The 16,825-nt window shown below is 40.6% G+C and overlaps 1 protein-coding gene across 5 annotated transcripts in view; it reads right to left on the reverse strand.

Annotated features, from left to right (window-relative positions):
* Positions 1-12,603, reverse strand: part of hivep1 (HIVEP zinc finger 1) — a 51,893-nt gene extending 39,290 nt beyond the window's left edge. The window contains exons 1-2 of one of the 5 annotated variants that reach the window (XM_067495607.1): positions 12,465-12,603; positions 9,911-10,045 (exon numbers count right to left, since the gene is read on the reverse strand). In XM_067495607.1, the coding sequence (XP_067351708.1) occupies positions 9,911-9,950 (40 nt within the window). In that variant the 5' untranslated portion in view covers positions 9,951-10,045; positions 12,465-12,603. Of the gene's footprint in view, positions 1-9,910; positions 10,046-11,060; positions 11,909-12,018; positions 12,154-12,427 lie in introns of those variants that run through there. The other 4 variants (XM_067495580.1, XM_067495598.1, XM_067495588.1 and 1 more) reach the window with 4 other exon arrangements.
* Positions 12,604-16,825: the final 4,222 nt, after the last annotated feature.

A 16,825-nucleotide genomic window follows, 5' to 3' on the forward strand; every position in this document is an offset into this window, starting at 1 on the left:
TCTGCCATTAAACCCAGCACACAGGAGAGACGAGCTGTAGTATGTGCTTTAATGCATCTGTTGAAAGAAAGAATAGATATTAACCTACTTTTTAGGACGGCAAACTGAGGCATCTTTTTTCCTCACGTATTCAATTTCATTCACACATAATATGGTCAAAAATATTCCTCCCTCCCTGTCCCCGCTCTGCCTCTCTGTTAAAGTGAAAGCTGCTCTGAGGTTACCACCAAGTTAAACAGACATCCCTGAACTGGTTTCAGCCTGTCTGTTGTAGTTACTGTTGCTAAAACCCAACTTATTCGTGCCTCTGGGAGAGAGGTTCCCTTTGTGTGCATCTCCTTTCATTCACACACACACTGTAATTTGAAGGGACTGTACGGAAACACTGGTTTGGCTGCCTAAGCATGACACAACAAGTAAAAATCTATTAGCCAAGGCCAGGATTTTAACTCCTTCTCTGCACCTCTTAAGCATTTCAAAAAGTACAAATTACAGTATGGTGCACTCCTCACCTAATAGATCATTAAAAAAAACCAAACAAACACACAACTGAAAAAAATAAAGTTTTTTTAAATCATTTAACTTTTTTATGTAAGGAAAAGGATTAACTGTCCCTGCAGTTATTTTTCCATTAAAAAGAGAATAAAAGCATTTTGCCTGTGTTTGTATTTTATTTTATGGAAATAGTTGATGACATGTTCTGTGACCTCTGTGATACCGTACCTATTTTGCATTTAAGTGCGCAAACACAACTAGGGTGTAACTGAACTTACAAACCTTCACACCTACAACCTTCACTAATCAGTGTGTTGCACTTTAGCAAGCAGGTTACTGAAAGAAATCAAGTTACATCAGTAATCAGGGAATGGTGGAATGGAAACAGCACCACTCCATGCAACAATCTCTTCTTTCATTCAGCCAGCGAGACTGCAAATTGTTGTTTTGCGCACACGCACTCGCAAAAAAAGCAGATCAGAAAAGTGTTTATGAGGATACATAGCAAATAAGTCGGAATTCTCCAAGCGTAGCTGCGAGTATCAGGGTTCTGCCCGTAACCCTGTTTCTCGTTTACACAACAGTTTAGAAATCCGCTGCTGGACAAAGATGGGTCACTCAAATGGATGTAAACACTCTTTGTAACTAAGCTAATAAACCCAGCTTTGCAATAGAGCCTTTCTCAGCACTGAAAATACCCAATACCATTGTTTATTTTATATTTAAAATAAATTGATGAAAAGCCCACAGCAGAAATAAGCCTTTAGCTGCATTGCATTATCCTTAACTTCCCGCAGTTATGTGAGACAGTGTTTCTTTTTTTGAAATGTGCCAAATTACATATAAAAACATTTACCAGGAAGCTCGTCACAAACCAAAAGTTCATGCTTTCAGGAGATCACTAATGCAAGGGCACATCGCATCACTAGAAAAATAAAGAACATTGTATTTTCTAAGTCTCAACAACAATAAAACAGCAGCAGTAAAACTATAATGTAATTATTATATTATTATAAATATTATAAACTCTACATAAACTTCATGAAGCTGAATTTCTTGGAGGACTGTTGCATTACAAATGAATTACACAGGGCTCCTGACTCAGTTTTCTACAAAGCAAATTATGTCTGAAGCAGTAAAACCCTCATCAGGGCCTGACAGTGGCATTGGAACAGCGGCAATGGATCACAAGGCCAAGTTAAAAAGTTACTGGCACAAACCTTATCATCACTTCTGAGGGTCAAATAAAACTCATTTTGGCTCAATAAGAGGTTAGAAAGCACGGCCTATACTTTGAAAAGTCTCTGGATACAATGCCAGGCCATCTCTTAAGTGTATGTGCAACGCTGAATGGTGCTGGGGGGGGCTGGCTTCGTTGATTTTGACCCTGGATGTTTAACCACACTCAGCAGTGAGGTCAGAAACACAGTTGATCATTAACAGGAAACTGATGTCAGTTTGTAGCAAATTACTGCAACAGTGAAAACAACAAGAGCTGTAAGACGGAAACCTGAACCGTCCTCTATTCTTTCAAATCTTGGCTCGTAAAAACAATTTTACACCTGCTTAAAGCACAATAAATCCACTATCCGTGCACATTAGACTTCTAAACAATCAGTCAGCAGGTTAATGTAATAAAATACACAAACTTTATTTCTGTGTATAAACATCCGTGTAGGATGTGAAGGATGATTGGCACAATGAAAAACTCCTTGCATCAGCTTTACAGAGTAAATATTTTCCACCTTGTTAAATGTACCCTGTTTCCCTGCAGTTGTCCACCATTTATCACGCAGCTTGCTCTCAGCTAAAACAGGGGACAAGACCTGTTGGGGTTTGGTGTGAGTTTTATAAGACAAGAGGAATGCAGAGTCAGTTCTATAAACACCGGTGCTCCTAACAAGTACAGGCATTTTCAGGGGCACAGCGAGAAGCAGGAGAGAAAAACCAAACGCCATGCAGACAGAAGCCAGTGAAGGCATCGTCTGGACAAAGCTCTTACAGCAGGAGAAGAAAGACACAAGTGAATGTGTGAAGAGGGAGAGTCCAAGCAGCTCAGAGTACATTATCAGAAAGGTTATTCATTTCTAAACCAGTGGGTTTTAACTCTGGGGTCATATTTTTCCGTTACAAACCAGGCCACACATCCTACAGCACAGTACTCTGCACAGCAATGACTCCTGTTTTTAAAGTGTGTGTGTGTGTGTGTGGTAATTGGGGGTTAACTGCACCAATTAAAAATATGTAAATATAAAACTTGAGATGTACTTTGTAGCCGTCCCAGCTAGCATCAAAGGAACAAGACATCAAAGTTTCTTGTTTTAGAAACAAATATTACTTAAAGGAAATATTAAAGACACCACATTCACAGATTTGGTGTGAAAATATAGAAAGTACATTAATCTGACACAGCTAGAAATCTGTTTGGCAGTTCTAACAGTCTGCACAATGATCAAAATTCATTTTATTTTTATTCCAGCTACAGAACTAAAAACCATTCATTGAATATCAGTTAAAAAAGTAACTGTTTAGCATATTGTACGTAACGTCTCCTTAAGAATGTTTAGAGGAATGTGACGGTAGAAGTTTTTATGCCCTTTTATTTATTTTGTTGTGTAGTAAATCAGAAATATTTTCTGTGCATTGCTGCAGACAGGAAACAAACCAAACGAGAAAATGTGACACAGAAAGGGGTATTTCCATACAGGAGAACAAAGCTGGTGTCAACACTCTTTATGTTATCTGATATGAATTACATAAATAATATTAAATATATTATTGTATATGTATGTAATATTATATAAAATATAAGATATATCAAATGCTATCTGCTTGGTAAGTGATGACATGATGACATGATATCAGGTACCACATCAGCTCAGGGTCCCGTGTTTAACAATAACATCAGCCAATCATAATGCTTGAAGTTTGTGAGGTGTGGGATGATTGACTAAATGATCATTTATGTACACAAAGATAAATGAATAAAGTGGTTTCAGAGCAGTAAAATAAACAATTAAAGCTTTTTTCTAGTAGCCCTACATTTTAAAACCCAAAATAATACTTTTAATACAACTTCTCAGCCAATAAAATAACCAATAAACATTTAAATTTTCATAGGCTACCAGTAAATTACACATTATCTTTAGATACTGACACCTAACCGGATAACTTCCTACTAACTTCTCTAAACACCTCAAACCCAAATGTTCTTTACGCACGGCCTTAATTTTTCCCTTAATCAGGAAATACACCAACTACGCAACTTCAAAGAATTGATTCCTTTATTTTTTGCTTTCTCACTGAAAATTGATGTGATGGAACACGGATTCCTTAACAAGCGGAGAGCCGAAATTGAACCCTTTTCTCAAAAGGATAAAAAGACAAATAAAACCCTTTGGTACTATAGTTCAGCCTCATGTACCATTTAGATTCTGTAAATAGCAGGGTGCATTTGTACACGTACAGCTGGCATTAACTGCTGTAACATATGTAGAACACGACGTGAACTATTTCAAAGTCAGGTGAACGCTTTTATTTACTAAGAAACATGTTCCATTCAGAAAGTCAAGCTGGTGGCCTCATGCAGTTAATTTTACATACTTTAAAATTATTATTTCAAGGTTCGGCTGGCAGCAGAGAGTATTGTGTGTATTTCTGCTAGTGTCTACAGAGGGTGAGTGTGTCTGTCTGAAGGGAAAGCCGCTGTATCTCTGCCGAGCTGCTTAGAGACCAGCTGTTTGCGAAAAGTAAACAGAGACTCAGAGGAGGGGGACAGGAGTTTCTAACTTCCTGCATTGTTGTTACCGAAAAACTGCGTCATAGGCTCATTCCTCCAAAATACACAGAAACACACACGCACAGAGGAAGACTTTACCTATACACATGTATACACTGTACCAATGCAGAAAGAATGTAGAGCTTTCTCCAAAAACAGCAGTGAAAGTTAATAAAAATGTTTCTGACTTGAGTGAAGTCTTTCATGGATGACGCGAACAAGTGTCCCTTGAAGGTAAATGATTAATTGAGCACCTGACAGCCAGGTTTTCTTTATTTAGGTCCCAGCAGAGTAAGGAGGAAGAGCAAAGTACGCCGCTTAAAACAGCAGACAAGTCCCCTGTGACTCTATTTACATGCATGTAGTATGTAGTATATAGTTTACAGAGGCCCTTCAATAATTTATCGTTCTGCACATCTGTGACATCTAATTATGGCCTTCCTGAGGTGTAAGCAACATTATTTGTAGTTACACACATATGAAGAGGTAGTGGTCATGCACTCTTTTACTGCTTTCTTTGAATATTTACTACAGCCATATTTATTTTACAATACCATATTGCCCAGTCTCAGACGTTGGATGACAGGTAGCCTATTTGTTTTGTTCTGTGAGCGCAGGAGGTGTTCAGTGGGTTTCATATACACTGTTTGGCTACTTTTCATGTAGCCTGTAAAACAATACAACGTAATGTTGACAGTTTTTAAATTATGGTTTACAATGATGAAATACTGCATGAAAGATCATGATATAGATCATGATATAGATCGTGTAATACCTAATATAAAGTTTTGTCTAGAACCCCAACCACACCTTGCAGTTGTGTTCGTGCCCTACTCCATGCCCTCTTTATTCTTTCCATGTAACCAGCAAGAACTCAGTGTTGCCCTAAATTCACCTGACAGACGCCAGCAGAGCAACAGGGTCGAGATGGTATCAATAAAACAATTCACTCTTTGTGATCCCTGGGAGGACAAAGTGCATCAAAAAAGTCAAAATTTCACAAAGGCCTGAAGAAAGATATTTAAAACGCATAGTTTTTTTTATAATGTACCAGATTAAAACTTCTGCCAAGTCTCTAAAGCACACAACACCAAAAAATAGAGGCTTCTCATTAGCCAGCCAAAACTCAGAAGACTGAATTAAATAGCACCTTTGGATTTGTGCAACAATTAATTGCAGCTTTAAGCTGAGACCTTTTAAAACTGGTCTTTGGCATCACATATCGTCATGTGATGGCTTCGGGGCAGTGTGAAAAATTGTCTTAAAGTTTCCAGGAAAAGAGTTTCTTCACAGCAGAGTCATGTGGTAGCATGCCATGCAATTAGCATTTCCTGCCTGATAAAGGAAACGCCTTGAGTGCATGACTGGGAGTAGAGGTGATGAACTGCATAAAAAGGCAACACAAAGCCAAACAGATGTCTCAACCACATCTGAGTGCACCAACAGTGCACTCCACACAAGATACTGAGAAATTTCACTAGAACTGAAGATGGCAAGTTGTATCAAGTTCAAAATAAACATCTCAAGGTACCGTGTTTACATGAAAATTAGATGCTGTTGCTGCCTCCACTGCTTTCATATTTAATTGTTGGCCCAATTAGGACTCTTCCCACAACAGAATTGAGGAAACAAAAAGATATGCAACAGCATTTGTAATTGCAGCTGAGGCAGGGATGACCTCCTAGTTCGATCTTAAAGCCCTCAGCCACCTCTCAAAAAAGATCCTCTATACAAAAAGGGACTATTAAGGTTGATGGAAAGTCAAATGGCCACAACGAGATACAAAACAATTCAAAATAAGGAAAAAAGTAAAAAGTAGACAGGTAAAATGAAAGAAGAAAAACATGACACAAAAGACAACACGGGGATAAAGAATCAACAAAAAGAAATAAAACCACTGCAAAGAGACAGAAAATAACTGAAAACGGATGAAAAAACAAGTTAGTTAATACAAGTTAGATGCCAAGCAAGAGAAGAACAACATAACACAAAACGACCACAATGAGTACGTTTACATGGACTTAAGTAAGCAGGTTACAGTCGGCTTTCTTGGGAAAGCTAATTTCCTAACTGTCATGTAAACAGGAAAGCTGGTTTCGGAAATCGGGATGGGGGATTAGGAAAAACCTGATTTCCCCAGGTAGATTTCTGTCAGTGTCAGAATCCAGTATCTGTCAGAACCGCAGTTATACGCATAACCAGGTTTTATTTGACTTTCTCCGACTGCGCATGTGTGTGTGACAGAAGGCTGCAGACAGGAACACGCAGCTGAGTGAAAGGCCGAATGACAGGAGAACTCATTAATGGGGCGATTTTTTCATCACTAATTTTTAAAACAAAGTTCTCCTAAAGTTGACAGCAAATGTAACTAAAAAAAAAAACAGGAAAAAAAAAACAGGAAAAAAAAAACATGCCTCGCAGAAGTCTAAATAGGTCAATTTACTCCACAAACTTTTTAATTCAGACAGTTGCTGTTGTGGATCAGCTTTTTCCCCCCTTTCTCTCCCCCTGCACTGTCACTCTGCTGTGACAGACACACACACACACACACACACACACACAAACACACACGTCACAATAAGTTAAAATCTGTGCACCATGCTTCAAAAATAAGTCCAGGGTTGAGGAGAAATCATGTTACATTTGCCTTAAGTGCACGTAAACACCATTCCCCGATTACCAGAGACCCCGGTTAATTTGGTGCATGTAAATGCAGTCACTAAGACGCTAAATAAACAGAGAGGCAAAATAACCACAAAGAGAAGCAAGACAAGCACAGCGAGGCCAAACTACTAAGAGGTAAAATGAACAGATAGACACAAAACCACCACAAACAGAAGCAAAATGCCCACAGAGACCACCCCCACAGCCACTAAGAGGTAAAAAAAGGTCAGACACAAAACTAGTTCACAAATGATGCCACACAGTGCTATACAACTGCAAAATGATGCAACTGCCCACTCCCCATTTCAAAGGTTTCGGCCCCTAAATGAGGATTCTTTGACTGGAAATCTGGCAACGACAGTACCAATTATACTCTTTACTTGTCTTTTGGCCTCAAGATCTGGTTAGTTAAAAAACCTAAACCATGCATCAGCTGCAGCACTATTGTCTCCACCGACAGAAAAAAAAGGGAACAGTCTGCATTAAAAATAGAATCATTTGGCTGCCATTTCTATCGTCCTCTGTTGGGCGATGTAACGCACTGTTCTAAAACTTAATTATTTATGTTGTTTGGCCAAGTAAGCCCAGTGAAAAAGAACAGTGCACAGGAAGTGTTTATATGATAAATAAACAGAGGGACTCTGGCTCACTGCTCACAGACATGAGGAAATCTGCTGTGTGGATCGACTGCTGGGGAATGGTAGTGATGCACATTTTCACACCCAGCATGTAACGCTGCAAATTCAGAGATCTGTGAACTGCAAACGTCTGTTGACACGTAAATCTGTCAATTCTCAACATAACACAAAATCCTTCAAGCCAATTGGTGTCTATTTTAGCACAGGAAGATGCTGGAACATCAATATGGTCTATATTCAGTATGCGTTTTGTTAGGTTTTTGTTCATATTCAAGTGTTGGCTACAGCAGGAGGCTCATTAAAGAGCCACTTCATCCTAAATTAGCTTGTTTTCCTACTGATGTCAACACATTCATAAACACAAAACTGCGTTGGAAAGTCATGTCGAAATTCAGTATCTTTGCCTTATCAGATATGAGACAGCAATGATTGACTGCAATTGATGCAAATCAGTGGCAAACCATGCAGCCACCGTCCCTGCTTCAAGTTAAAACTTGCATTTACAAAAGACAAACGATGTAACATAATCTCGCTATTAAACCACAAAGATGCTAAAATATAAAACAGTAGGGGTGTATCACATTGTTCATGTGAAAGGTTTTCATTTCAGGATCTTGACAATTTTGTGAAGTCTACACTTATTTGGTTGTAATAACTACACACAGCAACATGACCAACGGCTGAAAGTGAAAGTTACATTGCTGCTGACTCAGTGGAAGGCCACACTTCAAAAAAATAGGGGTGACTTATTGGTGTTATGGTAATTTGGTTATAGAAAATCAGGTGTCTGTTGCATCAGCTAAGTGCAAGTTTTGTTTTAGTTTAAAAATCAATACTAACTAGTTTGCTTCACACACACACAGCGGGATGTTTTACTACAGCCGTGCCACAGTACATATGGTTTTACCAAATTAAACTGACAACAACCAAAGGTTTGTGAGTAAGAATTCTGCTTTTTTTCCCCCTCTGGTGATCAAACAGTGTTTTTGTGCTCAGCATCAATGACTGTTATGACTCTATGTTGTTTGACCAATTCTCGTCGATAGGATGAGCTAAGCAGTTGCTAGTTTAACTTACAAGCATCCATGTGGTGGTAGCAGCAAATTGCATCTCTAGTGAAAGGAGCATAAAAATCCCTTGGGCCACTGTCTAATCAAGATATTAGTAAGTGTGCAGCACAACACAAATGTGAATATTTAAGTAAAAGTACTAAAAAAGTACTGTGTCAAGCAAGAAGCTCCTGGAGTAAATATAAAATGTTTCCTTCTCGGGCCGCATTTAGACACAGTTGCACCTTGTGCCATGTGCCAAGGTGCAACTGCGCATTACACAAAAGCACCCAGAACTACGGAGGGCTCCGTCAGAACAATGCAGCCTGGTGCCGACAAAACGCCACGGCTGGTTTAACTTTTTCTGCAACGCAATATGACATCATCCAGCAAAGCGCCGTGTTGGCCTATTAAAAGCATGCACATTCCTGTTGGATTACTTTGCAACAGTGATGCTGTATTTCTGCTGTTAATGTCGACATCCTCACAACACAATTATTTTCTATACTGTTTTATAATCCTGCCACCATAGGCACCAAAACCACTGTACTTTGTTTTTGGCTTCAAACAAGCTTAAAACACAAACCAACTGGACTTCCCAAATCATATTTAATTGTCTGACTGGTGGACGAAAGCCCTTCTTTTAAAGAGGACAAAGGTCGGTTCATCAATCTTTCTAAAGTTTCGACAATGACAACTCATTAGAAATTATTAACACCCCCTCAGACGAGGCTTAACTTTGAAATTAAAGCGACCTTGTATAATGCAAAAATAAAAAAACAAGGCTTTTAAAAACAGCAATACTGTAAGCAGTGTGAGAAAATGGCAACAACAAAAAGACAAACAGCATTTTTCACCAAGTCAAGCTGAAGGAGGACAATAGCCAGGGGACATCATGCTTACACAGCCTGATTCCACAGAATTAATAAAAGGTAAATGAGTAAATAATTGATCAAATAAAAATTGTATCATTGGGAATAGCATAAGGACAATATCAGCAATCACCAGAATGGGGGAAGGTTGACTGCTCTTCTCTAAAACTCTGTCTCCATTTTAGTATTTCAGCAATGACATTACATGCATGAAGAAAATAAAAGCGCCATTTTAAATCAAATGACACATCTCAGATGCACAATATGTTATGATCCAATTGCCTGGTGGTCAGCAAAGACAACAGAGCAGTTTCTCCTTAGACGTACACCCAATCAACAAGTCCATCAACAACATCAGCTGACAGGAAAACATTTAAGGAAAAATAAAAAAAGACAAAAGTGCTGCTGACTCACCTTTTAGATTTTTTGGGTTGTTCTGCTTTGTGCGTGGCATCTTTCCAACTCCCTTCACAGATGCATCTTGAGGAAACTGGGTTCTAATGCTGGACCACGTGATGAGCCGATTCCTGAGCTACAGTCTTGGTACATCTGCAGGAAACAACAACACATGGAGTCAAAACATAAGCTCCACAGATCAATAATGCACTATGTCGGACTTGACGTTTGTAGTCCTGTCTGCTCTCACTTGGCAGCTGTCTGTAAGTCCAGGACAGAGCCACTGATTGAGTTTATTCCTCAAACAGGTGTTCTGGCCATACTTTTCATTTCAGGCCTCCCCCCTCTGTGCTGCTCTGTAAGAATGTGCAGTGCGGCTTTTGTCTGCTGTCAGTGGGAGGAGGTGTGAATATGGTCTCCCTATATCAATATAACCTCTGCAGCAGCTGCTATCTGCCACTCTGATCTCAAGCAAAAGGCAGAGAGACGGGGGATCGACCATTGTTCCTGAGAAACATCTGATTAATATACGAAGTGGCTGATGCAGAGTGCCTGCTCTTCACTTTGACGAATGTCAGCAAGGATGATGATTGATGCAAACAATAGGGTCCCGTGTGCGCCGGGCTGCTTGGCAGCCACACAGAGGGTCCAACCAGAGGAATGTCCCTGTGGAAGTTAGAGCTCTGCAGAAAGTCAAAACATCAAAAGAGGAGCCAGAACTGCACCCGCCTCACATGGGAATTGTTTTCACTTCAATCGCTTTTGATGCCTGTATAAAAAAACAGCACGTTTAATACAAGTGTCTTGCAAATTTTGGTTTGGTAGCCACAAGGTGAGGCAAAGAAGTGGGTATTGAAGTTAAATGTTACCAAGATGTCAAATCCCACAGAGCTGCAAACACTCAAGTGAGCTGACTGGCATGAATAAACACCCACAGGAGCAAATGTCACCTCTGCCTAGGCAGGAGGGGAAAAAAAAAGAAAATCACAAAACCACGAATTAAACATCTAATTTAATAAAATTAATAATCTTTCTTGCCTTTGCATCATCTCCACCATGTCCCCACATAACACCCCCACCACTACTGGAGCAATGCACATTGCAGTAAACAGCAGTGCTTCAGGAAACAGTCTTTGTTTCCCCCTCACCGGTATTACATAACACTTACTACAACTGGATGATGATGATTTTTCTCCATACAGTTGGTACATGTGGCGCTAGAGCAATGACATCATCTCACGGTGGATTTCGGTGTAGACTCACAGCGCACGGCGCCTGCACAAAACACATCCAGGTCGGCTTAAAGTCACACGACAGAAACACTTAGAGGTCCTCACCTGGCTCCCTCAGTGATGCTCGGGTTTGTTTCAGAGCCGGATCGACGGTGCAGATGAGGCGGAAGACACAGACATGCACACAGACATTTCTCTGGAGCGTCTGTCAGTCCGTCTGCCAGCCTGTCTGTTTGTGTGTGTGTGTTTGCACAGATATTTGAGGAAACACCCTGATACTGACACGTGAAAAAAAAAAAAACAATCCAGTGATTCAGCGCTGTAACACTGCGTTCTTAACCCAGTCAGGCTGGAACGCACTTCCAGGTGATAAATGGTTTCCGTTCACACTTGAGGATCAACATGCGGTATTATGTAAAAGCAGAGCAGCGGCAGCGCGTGCATGGCCACGCACTGACGGCCTCTGAATGTGTGTGCAATAATAAATAAGATTGTTAAATATCTGAAATATAGACATAGAGAGATGCAGAACAGATTTTTTTTTTCGTCCACGTTGCATGAGGAGTAAGCGCCAAGTTCATCGGGTGCAAATTCAATAAACGCAGCAGATTGAAAGATATAGCTGGAATTCCAATGAATGCAATGAAGTCAGCAAAAACAATCCAAGGGAATAGCGTATTTTGTGCCTGTTGCAACACGTGAACGCCCTGCATAAGAAGGAGGAGCCAGGGAAAACCCCTCGCTGTCTCTGCAACAGCGCTCGAATGGGACACTTCCCCCCCCTAGCTAACAAAACCCCGCCACGGCCAAACCTTCAGCCTCCACACAGGCACATTTATCACAACATCAGCAGTCACGGTGCACACATGAACACACGAATAGCTTCCGGCTTACCTACAGAGCAAAAGAGCAACAAAGAGCTCCGCCGAGAAAGCGGAGGACAGCTGAAGTTGCCTCCTGAGCGCACGGCTTTGCTGCAGAAGTCCTCTCAGCAAAAACAACGCTGACTGCACCAAACAACCCCCCCCCTCCACCCACCCCACCCCGCGCCGCCCCCCCACCCCCCGCGCTTTTCCCCCGAACGAGCTAGACTTAAATGTGGCCCTTTAAAGTTTCCCACAGGCTACAGCTGGACGACACACAAACGGCGGGCGGCGATAACAGCATGTCCGACTCTGAGGCTGCAGCTACCCACAGCGACCTGTACCATAGCGCCAGAAAGCCGCTCCAGCAGCGGCTCAGGCTTCACGCACACGCCGGAAAGCACAACAAGCGCAGTCAAAGTGCATTTATTAATACTCACAGGTGCAGTTTAAGCTACTGTCAGGGCTGTAACACACCTTTTAGTGCAAAGAGGAGGGGGGCACAGCTCTGTATTTTCTGCCTTCACCTTCTCTATCACTTTCTATTGCAGGAAACAGACAGGCCCACTGACGTCAACGGGGGTCCCGTCTCCGCCTCCCAGCCACGGGGTGTGCTCTCCAGGCGGAGGGGGGCTCCCGATGGCCGCGCTGCCGCCACCACAGCTTCGATGACTCCCCCTGCAGACAGCGGAGCCACCAATTAAGCCCGACGTTGACCAGTGTCCGTCGACCTCCACCTCATTTCGACATAGCATCGCAATCAACGGTCGTTTTTAGTCCACAAGTGGAGCGCTGCATTGTGGGACGCGTGTGGCAAACCCCCCCTGCCGGACCCCCACCCACCCTCTCTGCTGCACATAGTTTAGGACTGACGGTTTTCCCGGAGGTTCCTTGTTGTCAGGTCACGTTGTGCCCCTCCGCCACTACCGACCGGGCTTTCCCATGCACAAACCCTCAGCAGAAGCATAACACTGGGTCTGTCTGTCCTTGCTCCGCTGCTTGTAGCTGTAAATAAAAAGATGCATGACCTGTAGCCTCCGTTGTGGCAAAACACTCACCCACTTGACTGCGATTCAACCGAATTACTTTACGCTTTGTGCAGTTACACTGAACATTTTCATACAGCGTCAAATGCAATTTAATAAAAAAAGCTTCCCAGTGATCAATGTATGAAAAGTAACAGTACAAACCTGTAGGTGCACATATTTCCAATGATTTACCAAGTACAATTATGTAATCATATAATATTTCTGTGAGCTTACTTACATGACACAGCATATATTTAGGGTCCAAATATAAACTGTGCATACATAAACAATATTTCTAACATGTTCCAGACAATTATTGCTACAATCCTATTTGTTTTAAAAAAAAAATATATATATAATGACTAACTCTTGAATTAAAATCTGGCACAAAGCCTTAACTGTTATAATCTAGAATACAAAGTTTGTGTGATTAATAAATGACAGCCAGGCAATTAAAAAGGCAGACATTTAGGATTAGTAGTAGTCTTCTCTAATGTTATCCTCGGCCAAAAACCAAAATCTTTTTTTATTTCTTTCTTCTTGAACGAGCTAACAAAGTGTTAGCTCACCGAAGTAGAACAAAGATGGCGGCCGGTGGAAAGAAAACAAATCACAGCCAACCTAAAACACCGAGCTGACAACTTTTCACACACGTGGAGAGATAACGTCGGTCTGTGTCAAAAATATCAGCGATGTCAAAAACCGCCAAGTGTTTTAAGACAATTAAGTTTATGAGGAACCCCAGTGTAGGCTAATGAGGCTATTTTAGCTATTAAATATCATCTGTTAGCAGCTGGAGAAAATACCCTCCAGTGATACGAGTAACGGTGGGTCCTACTCATTTTGTCCAGCATCATAGTCAAAGTAAAAGTGTCCTTGGTTTGCTGACAGTTAAATAAACATAAAGAAGATTGTGTACATTGCATTTTCCTGGTCCTCGGGCTCAACTGTCAAACAACTGTGAGCCGAAAGATACACTTCCAGACAATAGCGTTTGTTTTTTGCATCTGTTCTGCAATAATGCAACAATGTTGAAATCAGCCAAAAGTAGAAGGTCACTTGACCATTTTCTAAATTTTTTAAATCAAAGTGTTTTGAATGCATTTGAGAAATCTTGCAACTTTTGTGATCGCAGCACTTTTTCTTTGTATTTATTCTCACATTCTGTGATAACTGAAGATTTTAAAGTTTTATAATATTACACAATATTATTTCTGATGAGTTTAGTTTGGTCTTCAGTGTTCAAGGACAAACAAACAAAGGTTGAACTCATCCTAATTTGGTGTCTAAACTAAAAAAAAAACTAAATTACCGTATTTTAAAATAAAAGACACTTGTGCAAGACCTAATTCTTATTGTGTAGAGGCAACTTAGAGATACTCTGCTTTTGACTCGACTTTCCAACTGCTTGTTATCTCCTTTTCTCTTTTTATTTATCTATTTTGGTAGTTGGATTTCACCTTACTGTAACTCATATGCTGTACATAGTAACACACTAAAAACATAAGATATGCATGTATATAATAACTATACTTCATGCTATACAGTCATGGCCAAAAATATCGGCACCCCTGTAATTCTGTCCGAAAATGCAACCCTTCTCTTGGTAAGGATGGTATGAATGGTGGATAAAGAGCCCCGATTAACTTCCAACAAATTCAAGCTGATCTGCACAGGGTACAACAGTGTCAGCTCGCACTATCCACTATCCACAGTCCCTACAGTCAAACACGGTGGAGGTTCAAAGATGTTCTGGGGTTGCTTTGCTGTTTCTGGCCATGTGTGAATGGTGTCATGAAATCTGATGATTACGAAAGAATGTTGGGACGCAACGTAGTGTGGAATTGTATCAGATTTGACTTTTCTTCTGTGTTTTTTTGTGTTGTTCCAGTGCAAACAAAAAGAATAGGCACGCAAATACCAAAACATTTTCAATTGGAGCAATTTCCTGAGAGAAGGGTTACATTTTCTGACAGAATTGCCGATACATTTTAAACAATGAATGTAAATACATATGCTTTAAACAATAGACATTTGCTAAAAAAAAATTACAATTCACAATATGCTAAAAATTCCAGATCTGCAGATAAAAACATAGTTATTTCCACGCTTTTGAAAATGTCTTATCAAATACAATACGTGCAGAAAGGTTTGGGTTTCACTTCAAATAACCAAGTGTGTGAATCCACACACTTGTTTCACTTGTGTTTCCCCAGCTTTAACTCATATTTTCCACAGAAGCTTTGTCTTAACAACCTATTAAGGCTGTTGAGTTTAAATGGGTTGTTGGTGACAAGAAAACTACTGTACTAGCATGGAGGGGAAATTTTACTTGTTTTACCAATTGATATGCAACAAGGCCACACTATCTTCTCACAGCTTATTCAGATCAAAAGGTCCTTTGACTTGAAATAGTTGAAATCTGGTAATTTATCTATTATTCTTATTGAATTATCCATTTACCTACTGTCCCGTCAGGGGTCAAAAGACAGGGTACACAGTCGGCAGGCTACCAGTTTAACAGGGCCACACATAGACACCCATTCACACCTACAGGCAATTTAGAGTCACAAATTCACATAATTGCATGGTTTTCGACTGTGGGAGGAAATCAGCGTAGCTAGAAGAAACCCACAGAGGCAAGAAGATGCAAACACAGTCTTGACCTTCTATCTGTGAGGTGGGACTGTTAACCACAATGCCACTGCTCTGTTCAACTGTACTTTTTAATTGTGAACATTTTCATGTCAGTGTTGCAGTTGCTTGGGTGCACTGGTGGGTCTTTTGCTACTGTCCCTATGTTGCTCGAACAATGTCCACCGTGTGAGCGAGAGCAGCTACGACACATCGTCAAATGAAAAAAAGTCCTGCTGTTTTCTGCCAAATAGTCAGGAATAGCTCTCCGATAAATGTGCAAGTAAACTGAAAGTTTTCACCCAGCCACCAGTTGTCAGAAAAGAAATGCACTGATGGAACAACAACACGATGCACGTGTACAAGGAAGATTCACAGAATCAGTGAAGCCTAAGAGGGTTTTTTTTTTTATCTAAATGCATGAAGATGATTTTTAGACTGCAGCCTGAACATCATATCAAGTCAGTAGCAGCAGTTGCTGCAAAATCTGCTCTGAGAGACTTTGCTGCAATGAGGCAAATTTACCTATTAATAAGTGATTGTGTGACAGCCGCCCACCCTCATATCACAGGCTTCCTGCAGAGTGGGACTCCTGACTCAGTCAAGCTTTATGACTCACCTGTTTCAACTGCAACAACATAAAATGGCACATTTGAATAGTGGAACTTTTTTCCCTGCAAGAACAGGAACAAGATGTCTCTTGAACACTGTTGCAGCATTTGTGTCTGCTTGGGAATTTATTTTCTATCAATGAATAAGAAGTCTCAGTGATTAAATGCATGTGAAGGTGATTCAGTTCCTTGCTTTTACTGCCTCCAGTCGTTTTTGACAGTTAATGTCTTCTGAAAATGTTGCCAGAGAGAGTTCTCAGTTTTGTTTGCTCTCACTGCTCTTTGTGCACTCATAAAAATAGGGATGTTTTTGTTTTTTTTTAATTTTCGGTGCAGGAAAAAAGTGTGTCTGTGTGTGTGTGTGTGAGTGTGTGTAATGTAAAAAACGTTTTTTCATAACCACATTTTTACTGAAGACAGCTTGTTTGGGTTGAGCTAATCCAATGCCAAGAGTAAAACAACAGTTTATTAATTTAGCCCTCAGCTGCCATTCTGTTTGCCAAAGTCAATATGAGGCCACATCAAATCAGACTTTTTTGTGGCCAGAGTTGGATAGGAGTCATTT

Source organism: Channa argus, chromosome 1 (assembly GCF_033026475.1).
Source record: "Channa argus isolate prfri chromosome 1, Channa argus male v1.0, whole genome shotgun sequence".
NCBI lineage: Eukaryota > Metazoa > Chordata > Actinopteri > Anabantiformes > Channidae > Channa > Channa argus.